Below are 18,332 nucleotides of genomic sequence, written 5' to 3' on the forward strand. Positions count from 1 at the left end.
CTGAAGGTTTTAATAAAACATGCAGATTTCAGTTTAAAGAAGATTTTGAATATTAAAATATTCATATTTTTTTAAATGTGACTATCTGATTTTAAAGAATGTTTTTTGATTAATTATGCTTCTGATGTTTCAAATATGAGTAAAAATTAGAATTTTTTACCTTGTATGCTTATTTATAAAACTTCCTACTACATTTTATTACACGGTTAACTTTTTTTCAATAAATAAACGAAATAAACTAAAACCTGCTAGATAACAATTTCAAGATCGGGTTGTAAATTTCCTGCTCGGTACAAGTCTTGAAATTACTGTATGACACACTTGAAAACGAGTATAAATAATACACGGAATTCTCAACTCATCAGTGTTTGCTACAGACAATTCACCACACAACAACCAAAATGTTTAAGCTTGTAAGTATCTAAATAGAACACATAAAAAAATAGCAATAGATTGGATATCTATTTATCTATTATTAATATTATTAACTTTGTGTATTTTTACAGTTCGTTTTTTTCGCCGCCCTTTTGGCCTTCGCCTTAGCTGCTCCTAAACCAGCTCCTCAATTCTTTTACAGTGGTCTAGGATATGGTTATGGAGGATACGCTGCTCCTTACTCTTATGGAACTTACGGCTTGGGATATGGAGGATACTATTTCTAAACGAATAATATTTTAGTCAAAACTCCACTTTATGACTGACTGTCTCCTTTTCCTATTTTAAATAAATATTTTTAAAAACGCATTATAGTTTATTCTGTTTTCTTAAAAAATTTGTAATTTGCAAAACTACCTGCTTCTAGTACGTACGTTGTGTTATTAAACCGTACCTATTGAATGTCAAAGCGACATCTCAAAAGTAAAACCTTCGTTTAAAAAAAAATGCAACAGCCGTTTAACTATAATTACTACTTTATTGCATTATTTAATATTTTACGACAACTTTGCCATTTTTTGTTTTAGAACTGTCACTTTGGCAACCATTTATATACCGTGCAAAATTGATAACAAATTATATTGATCACTCGATATAAGAAACATTAGTGATCCTGATTATCAAACTATTTGAAGACATTTTATCAAAGACCCTACGTGTTGTAATGGATTATTTCTGTCACTCATTTAAGTTGTCTAATGACTTCTATTGTATTCTTGTTCTGTAATGACAAAATGCGCTATACCTATAATATACTCATCTTACAACAAGTCATATAATGAAGCTATTGTACAATTTTTATTACACAACTCATATTGGTGACATCAAAAATTTTTGCGCATCTGTCAAAGTTTTGCAATTTTTAGCTCGTAAAATTTGTATCTTGATTCAAAATAATCTCACTCGCTTTTAATTTAGCATTTCTTTTACTTATAATATAAATAACTACAGGGTGATTTTTTTTTAGAGGCATTGACGTACCACGTCGTAACAATTCGTTTTAATTGTGTAAAATCTGGCTTTAATTTATGTTGCTTGTCCATTTCAAGTCTTTATTAATGATGCAAATGAAAATAGCACTTATTCTATGTTTTCTTTTAACGACACACAAATAATAATTAAATTATTTTTCGCTGGACCTACGTGTAAAAATGCAAAGGCACTTTTGATCAGTCACTCTGTATTATGTCTATCCAATTTTTTCTGAAGCTCAGTACTTCTTAATTTTATCTATGCTTTTGTGATTTTTTTTATTTAAAGTTTTATTAGTTCAACGAACTAGTTATTCAAGTTAAATTATTTTCGCAGGGTCAAATTGTCGTTGTCCATGAAAATATTAAAACAAACTCTTCCACTTACATATCCACCTTTTTTTTAGTTTCTTGAGATGTTTTTTGAATTATTATGAGGTTTTGATAAACAAAACCAACTAGGAAATTTAAATACATCTAATAAATTTGATGATCTGTATCTTCAAAATTCTGTAAAAACTAAATAATGTCAACCCCTCTTTACCCCCATTTTATCTTTCATAAAAGCGTTTAGAAAATAACGAAATACATGGTTTTAATTGTACTACATATTTAATAAACTGAAAAAGCAATCAGTCATATGATGGTGGTTCGATTACATTTTTATTTAATTCATTTAGAAATAGTATCCGCCATATCCAGTCAATAAGATTCATAGGAATAAGGAGAAGCATATCTGCCATAACCATATTCCAAACCACTGTAGAAGTATTGTGGGGCGGCTTTAGGGGCAGCCAAGGCGAAAGCCAAAAGAGCAGTGAAGAAAACAAACTGTGAAAACACATACGTTTAGAACTTGCAATCAATTCCAAACAGTTGGAGTAGTTTTTTATAATAATTATACTTACAAGTTTGAACATCTTGATTGTTGATTGGTGAATTGTTTGTAGTAAACACTGATGAATTTATCGTTTTCAATAAGTTTTCAATAAACTGCACAGAGCAGGAAATTTTCAACATTTCGAACTTCTCATCAAGCCAGTTTCTGCTTTTTTATTTATTTAGGAAAGAACATTTTAATGTTTTAAGAAGAATCCAAAAAATTGTTTATGATTATATACTTACACTTAGTATTTCATAGCCAAATACTTAATTTTCATATGTATTTCTGTAATATGTAAATTAAATAAACACAAACCTGTTAAATTACAATCCTGACCCACTCAGTGTTTTTAAAATCTGGTTATAAATTTCTGTATTAATTAATGAGACACACCCCCCAAAAATTGGTATAAATAATACACATAAACAGGGATTCATCAGTATTTGCTACAGACAAGTCACCACACAATCAACATGTTCAAGCTTGTAAGTAAAAGTAAAATTAATAGTAATTAAAATAAAAAACCATAAAACAAGTAACAAAAAGTTTAATTGTATTAATTTTTACAGTTCGTATTTCTCGCCGCCCTCTTGGCCGTCGCCTTTGCTGCCCCTAAAGCCGCCCCACAATACTTCTACAGTGGTTTGGGATACGGATATGGTGGATATGCTGCTCCTTACGCCTATGGAGGATATGGCTTGGGATATGGCGGATACTACTTCTAAATGACCATGTACCTAGTTTAGTTCAATAAAAATTTTAGAAAAGCATTTATTTGTATTTTTTTGACTTTCTCAGAAAAAGATTTTTTGTTAAAATGTGTGGTTTTTAAGTCTAAAGTTACATCAAAAACTGCACGATTTGGGAATATTAACCAAAAATAAAAAATAGACAAAAAGGATAAACGATTAAAAGTACAGTAGCTCCTTTTTATTCCAACTCCCAGTTTATCCGAAATTTCAGTAAACCGAACAGAGTATAATTTGTTTTTACCTTTTTAATATAAACAAGGAATGTATTTTTCATTAATTCAAACAAATTTTATTTGTTTAATGTTTATTTTTAAAAACAGCAAAAATTGTTAATAATTTTTATTCGTTGTGTATGTACGAGTATAGGCATACTTGTAAGTAGTTAATTTCTTCCGACCGGGAATATAAATCGATTTATTTACTCATTTTTCAAAATATAATGTGTATAGTTCTGTAATGCCTTAAGGAATAAGTATTTCTTTAATCCCCATACGGACTTTATGCCCTCATTGTTGCTAGAACAACATAATATGTTCAAATTACTTGATTAATTTACATTTGAACTTGTTGTTGACGTTGCCCTTTCACAAAAAAATAAATTTGGGAGAAAATTTTGTATTCATTTCTGAAATAAATATTCCAAATTTCTTGATTGAAGATGTAAGATGTAGGATCACTTACAATTTTGGGGTTAATAAGTTTATTTCCTTAATGAATAATAGATATTTATAATATAAGAGTGTAAGGATGCAAATTATTCACGACAAAAATATCAGTTATTCTCGACATCGTGAAGATCTTGAGAATAAGCTTTTTGGAGTGAATAATTTGTTCTTACACTCAAATATAATACTAGATTTTATCTAAACCCTCTGTTGATTGCAATTAAGGCATTTAAAAAATTGACAGAAGTGACAGCAGTTACAAATTTTTAGCGTTTAGAAAGCCATTCTTAGAGAGTAAAAGAGTACTTTATTTGTCTAAAATGAGTAAATAAAGTACTACTTTATTAGTGCATTTTGGATAAAGGATGTTAATAAACTAAAACAAAAGTTAAGTTATCTACCCTTTAGAACAAATTCTCAATAATCCAAACAAATCACAATAATTCAAACACACTTTGCTCCTAATTAATTCGAATTACCGAAGTTCTACTGTACATGAAAAAAATTACATCGACGAAGAATGCCTCGGTGCTTAATTTCAAAACAAGAAAAGCAGATAAAAACTTGACATAAAAATTTTAGTCTAGTGAAGATCATGCTAGATTGATATGCCTCTGTCAAGTTTTTGTTGACAAGTAATTTAAGACTACAATTATTCTTCTTCAGGAAATTAAGATCATAATTTAGGAAGATTTGTTTTAATTTATAAAATGTTTAAAGTTTGTTTATCTTCTTATTCTATTATAAAAGTATCGCTCATGGCAAACTGAAGCAACAATCGTCCAAAAGGCCTTAGAATTTTGTATATGTTGGGAGCTTCGCTATCTCTCAACGTTGACGTTTCAAAACTAGCAAACTGTCTAAAACATTTCTACAAAAAATTAAATGTAATGTTAGATAATATACAACTTTGTATAACCAAGCTTTCTGCGTCATTGCTTTTACTCCAGTGATCTTAAGAAAACATGTTGCGCAAAAACTTTTCCAAGCTCCAGTGAAGTCTTTCTACTAATTTTTAATGTCACAGCCTGAAGTTTGTTAACTTTTTCTTTTGAAAATATAATATCAATTTTTTTATATTAGGTAAATTTTGAAAGAGACAAACAGATAAGACAAAATGCTTTTATAATATTTATTAAACTAAACTAAACCAGGTAGTCAGAAGATGGTGTTTTGACTAGTTTTTCCCCAACCGATTTAATAGTATCCGCCATATCCCAAACCATAACCTCCATAGGAGTAAGGAGCAGCATATCCACCATATCCACCATAGCCGTATCCCAATCCACCGTAGAAGTACTGTGGGGCGGCTTTGGGGGCAGCCAAGGCAAAGGCCAAAAGAGCGGCGAAAAGAACGATCTGTAAAAGCAATAATAAAAATTACGCTTTCTAAATACAATTTTAATTTTCATTTTTACTTACCAGTTTGAACATTTTGATTGTTGTGGTGACTTGTCTGTAGCAAACACTGACGAATTCACATTTATGTGTCTTATTTATACTGATTTTTGGGGGGTGTGTCATATTAAATATACAGCAGAAAATTTACAACCAGATTTCCAAATGGGTCAGTGTTTACCTTTAACAAGTTTTGGTTTTTAAATTACCGAAATTTAAATATCCTGTTAAATTAGCGAAACAACGTAATAAAATAAGTAAACTTTAATAAAAGAAGGGTCACTACCTTGATTTTTTTTAAACGGAAATGCACTTTCTGAACAAGTTGTAATCTTAATTAAAATAAGGTCAAATTATTAGCAGCTACACTTATAATTTAAATTTGTATAATTTATATTTCTTGTCTGTTGAGAAGTAATCAAAAGTAATTGTCTAATAAATAATTGCTAAACTAACAGGAGGATCTTTCTGTTTTTTTAGCATTAAATCATTAAATATTTTAATTCTAATAATCTCTATTTAACTACTACATATCTTGTTCAATTGTATGTATATTTAATTTTTTATAATAAAAATAAATTAACACAAACCTGTTAAATTAATATCTTGACCCACTCAGCGTTTTTAAGATCTGGTTATAAATTTTCTATTCTGTATAAGTAATTAGACACACCCCCAAAATGTGGTATAAATAATGCACACCACCTCGAATTTGTCAGTGTCACAACAAGTCACCACAACAAACAACATGTTCAAGCTTGTAAGTAAAATTAAAATTTGCTAAACATAATATTAAAAAACATTATTGATTTTTTTATTAATTGTGATTATTTTTACAGATCGTTCTTTTCGCCGCTCTCTTGGCTTTTGCCTTGGCTGCCCCTAAAGCCGTCCCACAATACTTCTACGGAGGATATGGTGGATATGCTGGATATGGTGGATATGCTTCTCCTTACTCCTATGGAGGATATGGATTGGGATATGGCGGATACTATTAAATCAGTTTGGAAAAATAGTCAAAACATCATCTTATGACTACTGGCGTTAGTTTAACTTAATAAAATATTTGAAAACCATTTTTTCGAATTTTATTGTCTCCATCGATGATTATTTTTATCAAAAGAAATTGTTCTTCACAATTATTATGTATTATAATAAACCAAACTTCAAACATCAGTCCTCAATTTTGAAATAAAAGCCAATGGTAAAGAAGATAAACGAGTATTTTAGAATTTGAGAAGGACTTGTTAACCACTAATTGAATTTGAGCAATTCAAACTTTACCAATTACAAATGTCAAAATTTAAAATTTACTAATTACAAACGTTTCTTATTTGGACAAAACTAGTTATGATGTTAGTAACTAATAATGTATCTTCAAATATTGATTATTATCGAAATTTCGTATCTTGGTTTAACTCCACCCATCTTTTGGGCCAATAGAGTTTTAGTTGAAAGTCTGATTCACTTTGCAATTTTTCTATTCTGTTTGTTATTTGTCAGAACTCAGGCTAGAAAAGTCTACACACTAGAAGACGAAACATTATAAAAATAGACAAAAATCTCACGGTTAATTGGGCTTTTAAAAATTGCAAACCTTTCTAACATGTGTGGTTGTAGAACTGTCAAATTTGTGATGAGTTGAGTAAATGGGGTCTGTGTATACAAATTACAAAATGTCGACAATAATAAAACGTTTAAAATCCAATCACTTTAAATTTCTTTTTTGTAAATTTACTATTTGAATGCAAGACAGAATTTGTGACCAACGGGTCATTTGCGAGTTTTGGGACATTCTGTATAATTTAATACAATCTTATAGCAGGAAAAAGATAAAGTATTTCAAAAATATTTCCAAATCGCAGTAGCCTAGGCTTAGTTCGTTGAGTTGCTAAGTATATTTCGAATTTTTGTAATCCAGGTCGAGACATCTTATTTTTTTACATATATGTCGTCAAATCTGGGAATTGAAAATTTGAGGAATGAAAATAGATTGTTTCTTAATTCTAAATTAATAACACATCAAAGGATTCAATGCTGTACTATTCTGTTATCCTTTTTACAAAATTGAAAACACATTATGTTTAAAAATGGACTTAGCAACTTAACAACTTAAGCCAACGATATTGGTAACTTTGCTGTCTGTCAAATTAGAAAATCTCCCATGTCACCTATGTTACCAATAGTTTAATTCAAGACCGGCGCTAGACATTTTGTCGTCCGGTGTCTAAAACAAAAAATGACTCCCTATTTCACTATTTCTTTTGACTTGTTAAACAGAGGCTTCGTACTAATGAGCAGTGTTATCCCTCGAGTATTACGTAATAAATTTTGTTGATCAAATTTAATTCTATCTATTGATTAGGTAGGTAGGTATAAAATATAATTTGTCAGAAAAACAAATAAATTAGTCAAAGTATACGTTTTTATCATTTATTAAAATAAACTCAACCAAGTAGTCATTAGATGATGTTTTGACTATTTTTTTTCGAAATCACTTAGAAATAGTATCCGCCATATCCTAAACCATAACTTCCATAAGAGTAAGGGGCAGCATATCCACCATATCCATATCCTAGTCCATTGTAGAAATATTGTGGAGCAGCTTTTGGAGCAGCCAAGGCAAAGGCCAAAAGGGCGGCGAAGAAAACGAACAACTGTAAAAGCAAAATTAAAAATGAAATAAAAATTGGTTTATATTTTCATCTCTACTTACAAGTTTAAACATTTTGATTGTTGTGGTGACTTATCTATAGCAAACACTGACGAATTCACATTTATATGTCTTATTTATACTTATTTATTATATGGAAATGCGTCACAGTAAATGCACTGATCAGGAAATTGTGTTTTAACAGGTTTTAGTTTATAAACGACGGTAAACTTAAACATCCAATTAAAATGGATCAGACAACGTAATAAACAAGCAAAAATTGGTGATATTGGAAAGTAAATGCAGGGCCAGCAACTTTATTTTTTTCACTTTGAGATGCACTCCGAAAAAATTGTAATCTTGAATTAACGCTTGATTAAATAAAGTTGCAGTCATCAATCTTCGAGAAAATAAGAACAAGTAGCTTCATTTTTAGGTTGACTTTTTCTTATTTCAGTTTTTTTATATTTAATGTAATTTGTACAAAACAGAAGTAAATGTCAAAGTATCTCGCCATTAAATTTTTTGTTAAAATTGTAATTATTTTCTGCCTAGTGTCCATTTATTCCTGTTACAATCCCCCATAAACAAGTTTATATTGTAATTTTCTTGCAAACAAATAACCGGTTACATGTTAATTCTAGCCCACTTGTTTTAATTGTTTTTGCGAATTTCCTGCTCTGAAGGAAGGACACACCCCCAAACATCAGTATAAATAGGATGTACAAATATAATTTCGCCAGTGTTGCACAGACAAGTCACAACAACAACAATCAAAATGTTCAAACTTGTAAGTACCATCGATCAAAAGAAAAAAAAGTGCATAGTTTTTTTGTTTTTTTTTCAGCTCGTTTTCATTGCTGCCCTTTTCGCCCTTGCTTTGGCTGATCCTAAGCCAGCTCCTCAATACTTGTACGGAGGTTTGGGTTATGGATATGGTGGATATGCTGCTCCCTACGCTTATGGAGGAGGATACGGTTTGGGATATGGAGGATATGGAGGATACTACTACTAAAACTAGGCAATCATGTTTTAGTCAAAATTGAATCTTATGACTATTTGTCTTTGGTCTAGCTTAATAAAAAATGTAAAATATTATTTTTGCTCAATTTTTTTTTTATCCTTTGTTATTACGCTGCTTCAAATTAACTGAAAAAAGTTCGATTATTTTTAAAACTGTTTTTCAAAAAGATACTCAATGATCTTACTGATGAAGCGGAAAAAATTAATTATATCACTACCAAGTTTAAAAATGTGAGACTTTACTAAAATAACGGAAATATTTCTCTGTGAAAGCTTTTACTGTTTTTAAATTACATAACCAGCTGGGAAGATTTGCGGACCGTTCGTCCTCGACAGTTTCGTCTTAAGTATATTAATTAATTTTAATTAAAAAATATCAATATTTAAAATTATTGTTACAATAATTAACACTAAGAGGAGTTAAGCGGGGGATGAATTACAACTGCGAACTTCCTTTTAATAGTTGGAATTGCTCATTTTGTCGTTGCCAAGTATCTATTTTTACTTATTGGTCGTCTAATTTGAATTTGAACATTTAGAAAAAAATTGAATGTTTCTTAATTCTGAAATAATAACATGAGCATAACATATGCCTTTTTTTTTGCTCAGTTTTTCTTTTTATAAAATTGAAAACGTATTTCATCCAAAAATGGAGTTGTCCACTTAAATAAGTACCGCTGTTTCTATGGTCTGAAAAATGATAATGTTTCTTTAACCTTTTTGGGTTATGTTTTCGATCAGCTGCTCTCATTAATAATCTATAAAATCTCGTCTTTCAGAAATAACATTTGTACAAAGCCAAATTACAAAAACTTAATTTGTAGGTACAAACGAAATTATCATAAGTGGAACTTGTTATATGTGATATTTACATATAGATAGAATATTAAAAGCACGTAATCCTTAACATTGAATTAAAATAATGAATATTAACATCAGAGCGTAAAATTTATTACAAAATCAGACCCACACTATCGAGATAATTAGTAAAGATGAAGGTTAAAAATACGAACTAAAATTAAGAAAGAAAAACATGTAAACAAACATTAAAATTTCCATAGTTAGTTCTTTAAATCTGTTATTTTACCGACATTGTAATTAACGTTTCATTGTTTATTCACCCTCTATTTTCTAACAAATTTTAAATCGAAGCTACAGTGCTTAAACTTTATCTATACACAACTGGATTTTTCAATTTCCTTTAATAAATAACCAACCAACTAATTTGCTAAATGTTAATGTTGACCTACTTCAAATTTTAGAGGTCTGATTGCGAATTTCCTGCTCTCTATGTTGATAAGACACACCCCCAAAATTTTAGTATAAATACATGACGAAAATGAATGTTAGTCAGTATTCGTTCCAGACAAGCTAATACAACAATCAAAATGTTCAAACTTGTAAGTGTAATTGTACAAAATAATTTTGTTTTTATTTATCATTTTTGTTACTTTCAGTTCGTTTTCATCGCCGCTCTTTTCGCCCTCGCCTTAGCTGATCCTAAACCAGTGCCTCAACTCTTGTATGGAGGATATGGAGGTTTGGGCTATGGATATGGTGGATATGCCGCCCCTTATGCTTATGGAGGATATGGATTGGGATACGGTGGATTGGTTTATTAAATAAGTAGACAGTTTATTAGTCAAAATACCATCTTCTGACTTTTTTTTTAAATATACAATATAAAAATATTTTTTTGTTTTTATTCTCACATGCGTATCCGCATTAGAATCGAAAGATTAAAAAACATAAGTTGAACCGGACTAAGTGCATATATTTTTACTTCATACACATACAGCGTGTTTTTGAAATACACTAAACACAGTCTTAAGGAATCGAATTTAGGATATTAAGAAAAAAGTAAATTTGAAAAAAAGAAGAAACTGAAATATTAATAATTATAAATCAAAACAATAGAATCATTAACACTTTAATAAGAGATCAAAGATGCAAGAATTAATCAGCGGTAGAAGACAGTCAAGTTAAAAGTAAGAAATGGAAAGAAAAAAAAATCTATAAAGTGGTTATAAGTAGTACCTAATAAAGTGAAGTGATAAAAGTTTCAAGACAATGAGAAACGAAGATATAGTTACATACAAATATGCTTACACTTAATGGGCAAACGTGAATCTACATTGAACAAGTAAAAGAAATAAACGATTTAAATCAACCGGTATAACAACGCAAGTAAAAGTAAATCGTCTGCAAGGACACACAGTTGCAGATCGCCAGAAAAAGCAAAAAGAAGTACGAAAAAAAAAGTAGTTAAATAAACTTCTTCGCTTATAAATAATACAAAACAAAGATGAAACGGCTAATGAATAATGATGCAATGACTCCGGCTATAAACAATGCAATACAAACAAAGAAATGCACAATTGCTTCTTTTAGTAAAAAAGTCAAACAACTGTTATAAAATTTAAAAAAATGTTTTGTCTTAGATTCTTTTAGACTTCTAATTTTCTGCTTTTTTCAAAACATTAGTTTTATATTAAATTTATAGTTAATCTGCATTGCAATTAGTAGCGGTTTAGAAAAGTGTGAAAAAAATAGTGGCAATAAGCAAGAAAGAGAAAGCTTTAGAGGTAGAAAATGGTGAAGACAGAAGGATACAAAAAAAATCGAAATACAAAATACGATTGTGAAAAAAGTAGATTTTGGTTTAAAAAGAAAACGTTTAATGCATATTGCACATTTTTCGCTTATACACGATGGCCCACCTGAGACATTTAAGCCCAAGATTTAATAAAAATTAAAACAAAGATTACTGAATTCGTAAGCTTAATTCAACCGTAATTAAACTACTTCACCGTAAAAATGCAATTTAAGCTACCTTTTTGAAGGGTAAATTTAATCAGAATGTTTACCATCTCATCACGTCGAGTATAAAAAATTAAATTTATTTACCAAAAATTGGCTGGATCTTTTCCATTTAAGAGAATTATTAGTCGATATTAAACTTAAACTAAAAACGTCATAAACGACAGTTTGGAAATGTCAGAAAAGTCTAAAATTGACCTTAAATTTATTGTCGAAGAAGTTTTTGTAGTTTTGGTAAAAGTTGGCATCGTTTTAGCTTTTTTTTTCGAAGCTGGACCTGCTAGACGGTTATTACTTTTAATCAATTTCAGTTTAAATTAAGACAGAGAAAATTTTCCTTTTAAAGAAAAGGGTGTCGCGAAATCAATTTGACCTTTTCAGTTATCTAGGTTTTAAATTTGATTAAAATCCGTTCACAAATAACAAACATATTAGGCCCGAAGGCCATCCTTTATATGACCACAGATCAAATTTTATTTATTTTAACATTTGATGACAGATGATTAACTTTTTAATTATTTAGAGATCGAATCCAATCGTAGATAAAACTTTGTAAGACACACGTTTAAATATTATTTTATGGAATTTACATCTTTTAAAACTCTTGTAAACTCGTGTTTTAAACCAGCCACTCATACAATGACTTTTTAAACTTGTATCTTAAATAACTCAGCGTTGAAGCAAATTGGTGGATGCGCTGGATATTAAACGAATATACTACATACACCCAAAATGTACTTTTAGGTTTAAATCAAAGCAGTAAACAGGTATTGTGTTTCAAAATTTATTCTATAATCAAAACATCTAAATTAAAGTCTTTCTTCAATAATAAAATCCACCGTATCCAATGGGGGCAGCAATTCCTCCATATCCGTAACCCAAACCGACTCCATAAGCACCACCGTACAGAACCTGTGGTACTGGTTTAGGATCGGCCAAAGCAAGAGCGAAAAGGGCAACGAAAAGAACCAACTGAAATAATTAAATTTGTTATAACAAAACTTTACTAAATTGATTGCATTACTTTACTTACAAGTTTGAACATGTTGATGGTTGATTAGTTAACTTGTCAAAAACAAATTATAGTCACACCAGGATTTGCTAGCCATTTTATACAAATTTTCGTAGGAGTGTGAGGTGAAGGCCTTCAAATTTTAATTGTGAAAGATCGCATAGATTAGCATACTTTTTAATGCGTTTTAGTTTCATGTGACATTATTGGTTTGCTTCCTTGACTAAATAAGGTTCCTGTCACCTTCTTTAATCATCACACGATTTTTACATGATAAGATCCAAATCGATATTTAAATTTCTTTAATAAATAATCAGCTTACCTATTAAATAGCAATGCGGACTCAGTTCGTGATTTGGAGGTCTAATTGCGAATTTCCTGCTCTGAAAATTTATGACACACCCCCAAGAGTTAGTATAAATAGCACACGCAAAATCTAAGCTCTTCAGTATTTGCTACAAACAAGTCACACAACAATCATCAAAATGTTCAAACTTGTAAGTACACATTGTACAAAATAATCAATTTTATTATATTTTATTGTTTTTGTTTTCAGTTCGTTTTCTTGGCTGCCCTTTTGGCTTTCGCTTTTGCTGCCCCTAAAGCCGCTCCCCAACTCTTGTATGGAGGATTGGGATATGGTGGATATGCTGCCCCTGTTGCTTATGGAGGATATGGAGGATATGGCTTGGGCTATGGTGGATATTACATCTAGATAAAGAAAAATTGAAAGTCAAAATGCCATCTTATGACTCGATGTTTTTGTTTTGATTAAATAAAATAGTTTCATAAAACCAATTTTTTTGTATATTTTTATGATACTCCAAAATGCGTCACCACAATAGTTTTATAAATGAAGTGGATACATATTTATTTATCTATTTGATTTTGATTCCTCAATTAGAGATTTTCATAATCAGTGGTAGTGCCAATTTATATTTAAATGAAGAATTTATTTGAATTTTTTTAGAACTATTATTGTTCCATTTCATATTTTTTGAAAAATTAAGCTTCAAACACCCTAGAGGTTTTAAGTCCACAATGAATTTTCTTCTTTGCAAATATTTGAAAACTAAAAAACAATTTTTGTAATTATTTTTTCATGAAAAAGAGGAAAACTGATAGAAATTTATAGAAATTGATAAAAATGTTTACTATAAAAAATATTTGGTTTACTTAAAATTAAGTACAACGAACTTTATGCACACACAGTAGAGATATCAAATTTATTGCATATTTTAATTTTCAATTCTATGTAAAACATTTTAAATTTATTACTTTTTCTTCAATTTAACAATAAATAAACGTAACAAATACATCATTCATTTGTTTGTCCTGTGTCAACTTTTTAGTATTTAAAATTTAAAATTTTTGTCACAATGATTTTGCTCTGCTAGTTGTTTTTGTAAATTTGACTAATTTTATTTGCAGGAAAAATGAACAAAAATACGCTTCAGGCAAATAATCATCCAATGACTGGAATAGAATTAAATAAGTAATTTTTAAAATCAAAGAAATAAAAACTAAGGACAAAAATGATTCAAATTGATGGAATTCCTGTTAAATAAATATTCGTGTTTTTTTTTTCTTTAGTTTTTACCCTTGAAGTTTTAATTGTAAGAATAATAATTAAAAATGCATATGTAGGCTACTCAAAAATTTATTTTATCAATTGTCATTAATAATACAGTCCACCATAGGCGACGGGGGCAGCAACAGCTCCATATCCGTATCCCAAGCCAGTTCCATAGACTCCACTGTACAAAAATTGTGGCACAGGTTGAGGAGCAGCCAAAGCTACAGCCAAAAGGGCAGCCAAGAAGACGAACTAAAATGACAAAAGAAGTGTTAAAAATCAATAAACATAATAAATTAGCGATGAACTCACGAGTTTGAACATGTTGCTTGTTGTGTAGTTAACTTGTCTAAAACAAATTAATCATATCTCTCTGTGCTAGCCTTTTTATACAAAATTTTGTAGGTGTGTGGAGATGAAGACCTTCAAATTTTATTGTGAAAGATTACCCATATGACAATAGACGTATGTTACTTCTAGAAGGTCGGAAGGAGGTAGATACTTTTGCAAAAAAGTAAGTTATTATCGTTTTTTCTTAGAACTTGATATTTAAATTTCTTCTAATAAATAATCAACTAACCTGTTAATTGGCAATGCTGACCCACTTCATATTTTGGAGGACTGGTGCGCTAATTTCCTGTTCATAGAGTTCTATGTTTGCGACACACCCCCATATGGTAGTATAAATATTATCGACAAACCAGAGATTGTCAGTGTTTGCTCCAGACATCACAACAATCAAAATGTTCAAACTTGTAAGTACATAGTTTAAAAAAAAAGAGTTTGTTTACTAACTTTATTTTTCAGTTCGTTCTTCTCGCCGCCCTCTTTGCCTTGGCTTTGGCTGCCCCTAAACCAGCCCCACAAGTCTTGTATGGAGGTTTGGGATATGGATATGCTGCCCCTGTTGCCTATGGTGGATATGGTTTGGGATATGGTGCTGGATATTACTTCTAGAAAAATAGCAAATGGGAGTCAAAATTCCATCTTATGGCTTTTGTGATTGTTTTGGTTAAATAAAATAATATAAAAAAAAGTCTGATTTTGTCTCTAATGATTATTAAAGAAGTCACTTTACAGTAGTTAAATATCACATAATTTTGCAAAATTAACACTAGGAAGTGAACTATTTCTTACTATAAAACCGGTTCATGAATTTTTCATTTCTTGATGAGTGATAAAACGACGATAAAAATTCATGATATCAATTAAAATCAATAAATACTTTTAATTATTAGCATCGGTGTTGATGAAAGAACATCACAAATTATTGCTCTGACGTCAGTCGCCTAGTTTTCTTTGTCCATTTTTAGCATTACGCATCAGGCGAAAACTTGAAAAGTTATTAGATCATTATCTTTAATAACCGCTTAAACGTACGCACAATTCACCTTGATCATGATATTGACGCAATCTTATCCTTCAGTGTCGTATCTTCCTGGTCGCAAAACCTATTAAATCATTAAAATAGAAAAATACACGAACGTTGAAGTCATAAATACAGATCATAACGTGTCATTTGAATTAAATTTTTAATTGGAATTAAATTATTTTTTTGTAATCCCACTGAGGGGTCAATTTCAAGTCGTTTGCGACGTCGCTATTTAGCGACGTTGCTAAGGTAGCTGTGATGTGATTGACGTTGCTACGTCGCAAACACGTTTAGCGACGTCGCTAAATAATTTGAAATTGACCCCTGAGTCACTTGCAATAACAATAACAGGCAATGAACGAGATATCTTGCTCTTTATGAATATAGCTATATCCTGGAACATGTATTTTGCATTTAACATTCCAAACAGGACAACAAAATTCAAATCAGTTTAAATTTCCTGCTTTGGTCGCAGCCCTGACCATTCTTGTTTGCTAAGTTGTGCAGTTCAGCATGTTGAAAAAAGCAGTGGTGAGTATAACGGTGGATTATTTTTACGTTATTAATTGATTTTTCATTCAGATTTTCGTTGTTGTTTGTATGGGGATCGTTGCGGCTTTTCCTCAAGTCAAAACGTTCTTTGCCATTTATAACCATCGCCCATATTTTGGAGATGCGGGAGTTGCGAGTTATGATGTGAAATCTTGGGGGACGTTTGGGTCGCCGAATTCGTTTGGAGAACATTTTTGACAGAACTATGGATTATTTATGTGAATCTATTTATTTAACGTGTTAGTAGAGACAGGATGTGAGGTTGTAGTGCAATTAAAATGTGTTCATCTGAAATGTGGTTTTAATTATTGTTACGGATTTTCCGGGGTCTATAAAAATGACAATAACATTTCTATACTCGTCCAAAAATGTTCCCTTTTCTTATCTGTTGTGGTAGTTTTAGATTAACTTTAATTAACTACCAGTTCTTAGGATTCTATAATATTTCAACCAATTTTCAGATTTTTTGAAATAAAAAATGGTAAGTATCTATTCAGTCTGTTGCCATAAAAAGTTTTCTTTAACTCAGTGACAGTTTACCTTTGTTGATGAAGATGGCGCATCACTCCTGTTAATAGTTTAAATCTTATGAGACCCAAATTTCAAATTTTCAAGTAATTGTTGTAACAGAAATAAAAAAAAGTGCCCAATTTTCAAGTAGAATTTTTAGAGACTAAGTTTTTCGTCCTGTAATATTTTCAATTTTTATTATCTCAATTTACGCCCTTCTCTACTGCGTAATTACATGATCATTAATTTACATACAATTCTCTTTTTTTACAAAATAATTCAAAAATGTAGTGTATGTAAACAACAATTATGTAATTACAACTGTGTAACTGATCTTTATAACTCGATGAATAAAACATTGAGAAATCACTCAGTGGTCTCGTGAGCTTCGCAAGTTTCCTGCGTAAGTTACCCTCGAAAGTAAACAGTCATACATATACATAAACAGCCCTTTTTGTCCCCGCATAGTAATTACTATTATTAGTTCCTTCGTCTAGAACAGTAATTATTCTAACGACGTTCCTTTAGTAGGTATTCAAGTTTTTGTTTTTATTTACATGAGCTAGTTGTGGTTTAATATAGACATCCTTGTCTTCTTGCAAAAAGCCAATGTAAACTAGTAGGTAATCGCAACGATTAGTCATATGACCAAACAGCGGATTCTTTACAATATATAAAGAAGATCGCCACAATAGGACATCATAGGTTTGCAAAACCAGTGCTACAGTTCACTCTCAACATGTTCAAATTGGTAAGTACACACTTTGATTTTTTGGTAAATTTGTAAGTTTGATTTTGTGCAGTTGTTCTTCTTTGCCTTGTTGGCCATTGCTTTGGCTCTTCCTAGACCTGGGCCAAATCCTGGGCCAAACCCTCAGTTCTACACTATTGGAGCGCCAGTTTATTCTTACGCTTATCCCTACACCTACGGATGGGGCTCAGTGGTTTACTAAAATGGTACTTGAAGACGGCCGTGTTATTTGAATACCTAGTGCGTTAGTTTTAAGAGCAATATCTACTTTGTAATATAAAAATAATAAAGATTGTGACTGTATAATACATAATTAATTTATTTATTTTTGTATTAAGATTTGAAAATCAGAAAATCTACAACTTTGCTTTTATTTTCAAAATGTTCAAATGTTTGTATCCTCAAAAATATTCAAACATTTCAAGAATTTAAAGAAAATAATAATTCCCGAAAACATTTGGAATTTTGGTGCATATTTACTGCCCCAGTATTTATTAAGATGCGTAAATTTTGTTACAAAATTAATTAAGATGACATGAGGTCTGAGATTATTCACGTATTTATCAACCCGATGACCTTGGCCTTGTAAAGCTCCAAAAGTGAGAACATATCACTATTAATAATAATTATAAGTATCACTAATGGGTACTTAAAAAACGATGTTACAAAAAATAACCAAAATATAGGTAAAGCGATTTTTAATGTTTTGACAACTCCTCATATACCTACTTTTTTACAGAAAAAAAATTATTACCTAATTGTTTTATTTAAAGTTATTTTCTGCAAATCGTTAAAAGCCAGCTTGATCTATTAAAAGGAAAGGTAATTGGGTTAAAAATACATTATTGGAATTACCACTCATTCAATTCTTTTATGTTGTTTCTAAAATTATCACCACATTATATGAGCACTGCTGGCATACAAGAAATTGTTAAAAAATGTGGGCGAATTTGGATTAG

General features: G+C 30.4%; 2 protein-coding genes and 7 long non-coding RNA genes across 11 annotated transcripts; 6 read left to right on the forward strand and 3 right to left on the reverse strand.

The window, feature by feature from the left end:
- Positions 1-284: 284 nt before the first annotated feature.
- On the forward strand, positions 285-744 carry LOC148178438 (uncharacterized). The gene is made up of 2 exons (XR_015769694.1): positions 285-413; positions 507-744. It is a non-coding gene; the product is annotated as an uncharacterized LOC148178438 (long non-coding RNA).
- A 5,099-nt stretch (positions 745-5,843) lies between these two features.
- LOC148178439 (uncharacterized) lies at positions 5,844-6,138 on the forward strand. Its single transcript, XR_015771762.1, has 2 exons — positions 5,844-5,864; positions 5,944-6,138. It is a non-coding gene; the product is annotated as an uncharacterized LOC148178439 (long non-coding RNA).
- A 1,385-nt stretch (positions 6,139-7,523) lies between these two features.
- Nplp4 (Neuropeptide-like precursor 4) lies at positions 7,524-7,911 on the reverse strand. The gene is made up of 2 exons (XM_088031224.1): positions 7,821-7,911; positions 7,524-7,761 (listed from the first exon to the last, which is right to left on the reverse strand). The coding sequence occupies exons 1-2, from the start codon at positions 7,830-7,832 to the stop codon at positions 7,603-7,605; spliced, it is 171 nt and encodes a 56-aa protein (XP_087887350.1). The 5' UTR covers positions 7,833-7,911; the 3' UTR covers positions 7,524-7,602.
- Positions 7,912-8,504: 593 nt separating this feature from the next.
- LOC148178441 (uncharacterized) lies at positions 8,505-8,855 on the forward strand. The gene is made up of 2 exons (XR_015769677.1): positions 8,505-8,547; positions 8,605-8,855. It is a non-coding gene; the product is annotated as an uncharacterized LOC148178441 (long non-coding RNA).
- A 3,515-nt stretch (positions 8,856-12,370) lies between these two features.
- LOC148178442 (uncharacterized) lies at positions 12,371-12,707 on the reverse strand. 2 transcript variants are annotated; one of them, XR_015769700.1, is made up of 2 exons: positions 12,634-12,707; positions 12,371-12,572 (listed from the first exon to the last, which is right to left on the reverse strand). It is a non-coding gene; the product is annotated as an uncharacterized LOC148178442 (long non-coding RNA). The 2 variants fall into 2 exon arrangements; XR_015769699.1 differs by having other exon boundaries at positions 12,625-12,669.
- Positions 12,708-12,985: 278 nt separating this feature from the next.
- Positions 12,986-13,410, forward strand: LOC148178443 (uncharacterized). The gene is made up of 2 exons (XR_015769697.1): positions 12,986-13,109; positions 13,169-13,410. It is a non-coding gene; the product is annotated as an uncharacterized LOC148178443 (long non-coding RNA).
- Positions 13,411-14,256: 846 nt separating this feature from the next.
- Positions 14,257-14,763, reverse strand: LOC148178444 (uncharacterized). The gene is made up of 2 exons (XR_015769656.1): positions 14,501-14,763; positions 14,257-14,440 (listed from the first exon to the last, which is right to left on the reverse strand). It is a non-coding gene; the product is annotated as an uncharacterized LOC148178444 (long non-coding RNA).
- LOC148178445 (uncharacterized) lies at positions 14,611-15,217 on the forward strand. The gene is made up of 3 exons (XR_015769657.1): positions 14,611-14,702; positions 14,836-14,943; positions 14,996-15,217. It is a non-coding gene; the product is annotated as an uncharacterized LOC148178445 (long non-coding RNA).
- A 670-nt stretch (positions 15,218-15,887) lies between these two features.
- Positions 15,888-16,406, forward strand: LOC148178446 (uncharacterized). Of its 2 annotated transcripts, none has more exons than XM_088031058.1 (2): positions 15,888-16,091; positions 16,143-16,406. In XM_088031058.1, exons 1-2 carry the CDS (start codon positions 16,074-16,076, stop codon positions 16,308-16,310), a joined length of 186 nt encoding a protein of 61 aa, XP_087887184.1. In that variant the 5' UTR covers positions 15,888-16,073; the 3' UTR covers positions 16,311-16,406. The 2 variants fall into 2 exon arrangements, with proteins under 2 accessions (XP_087887184.1, XP_087887185.1); XM_088031059.1 differs by having other exon boundaries at positions 15,888-16,088.
- Positions 16,407-18,332: the final 1,926 nt, after the last annotated feature.

The sequence above is a fragment of the Gnatocerus cornutus genome, chromosome 2, assembly GCF_029298725.1.
Source record: "Gnatocerus cornutus isolate USDA-ARS CGAHR chromosome 2, icGnaCorn1.1, whole genome shotgun sequence".
NCBI classification, from domain to species: domain Eukaryota; kingdom Metazoa; phylum Arthropoda; class Insecta; order Coleoptera; family Tenebrionidae; genus Gnatocerus; species Gnatocerus cornutus.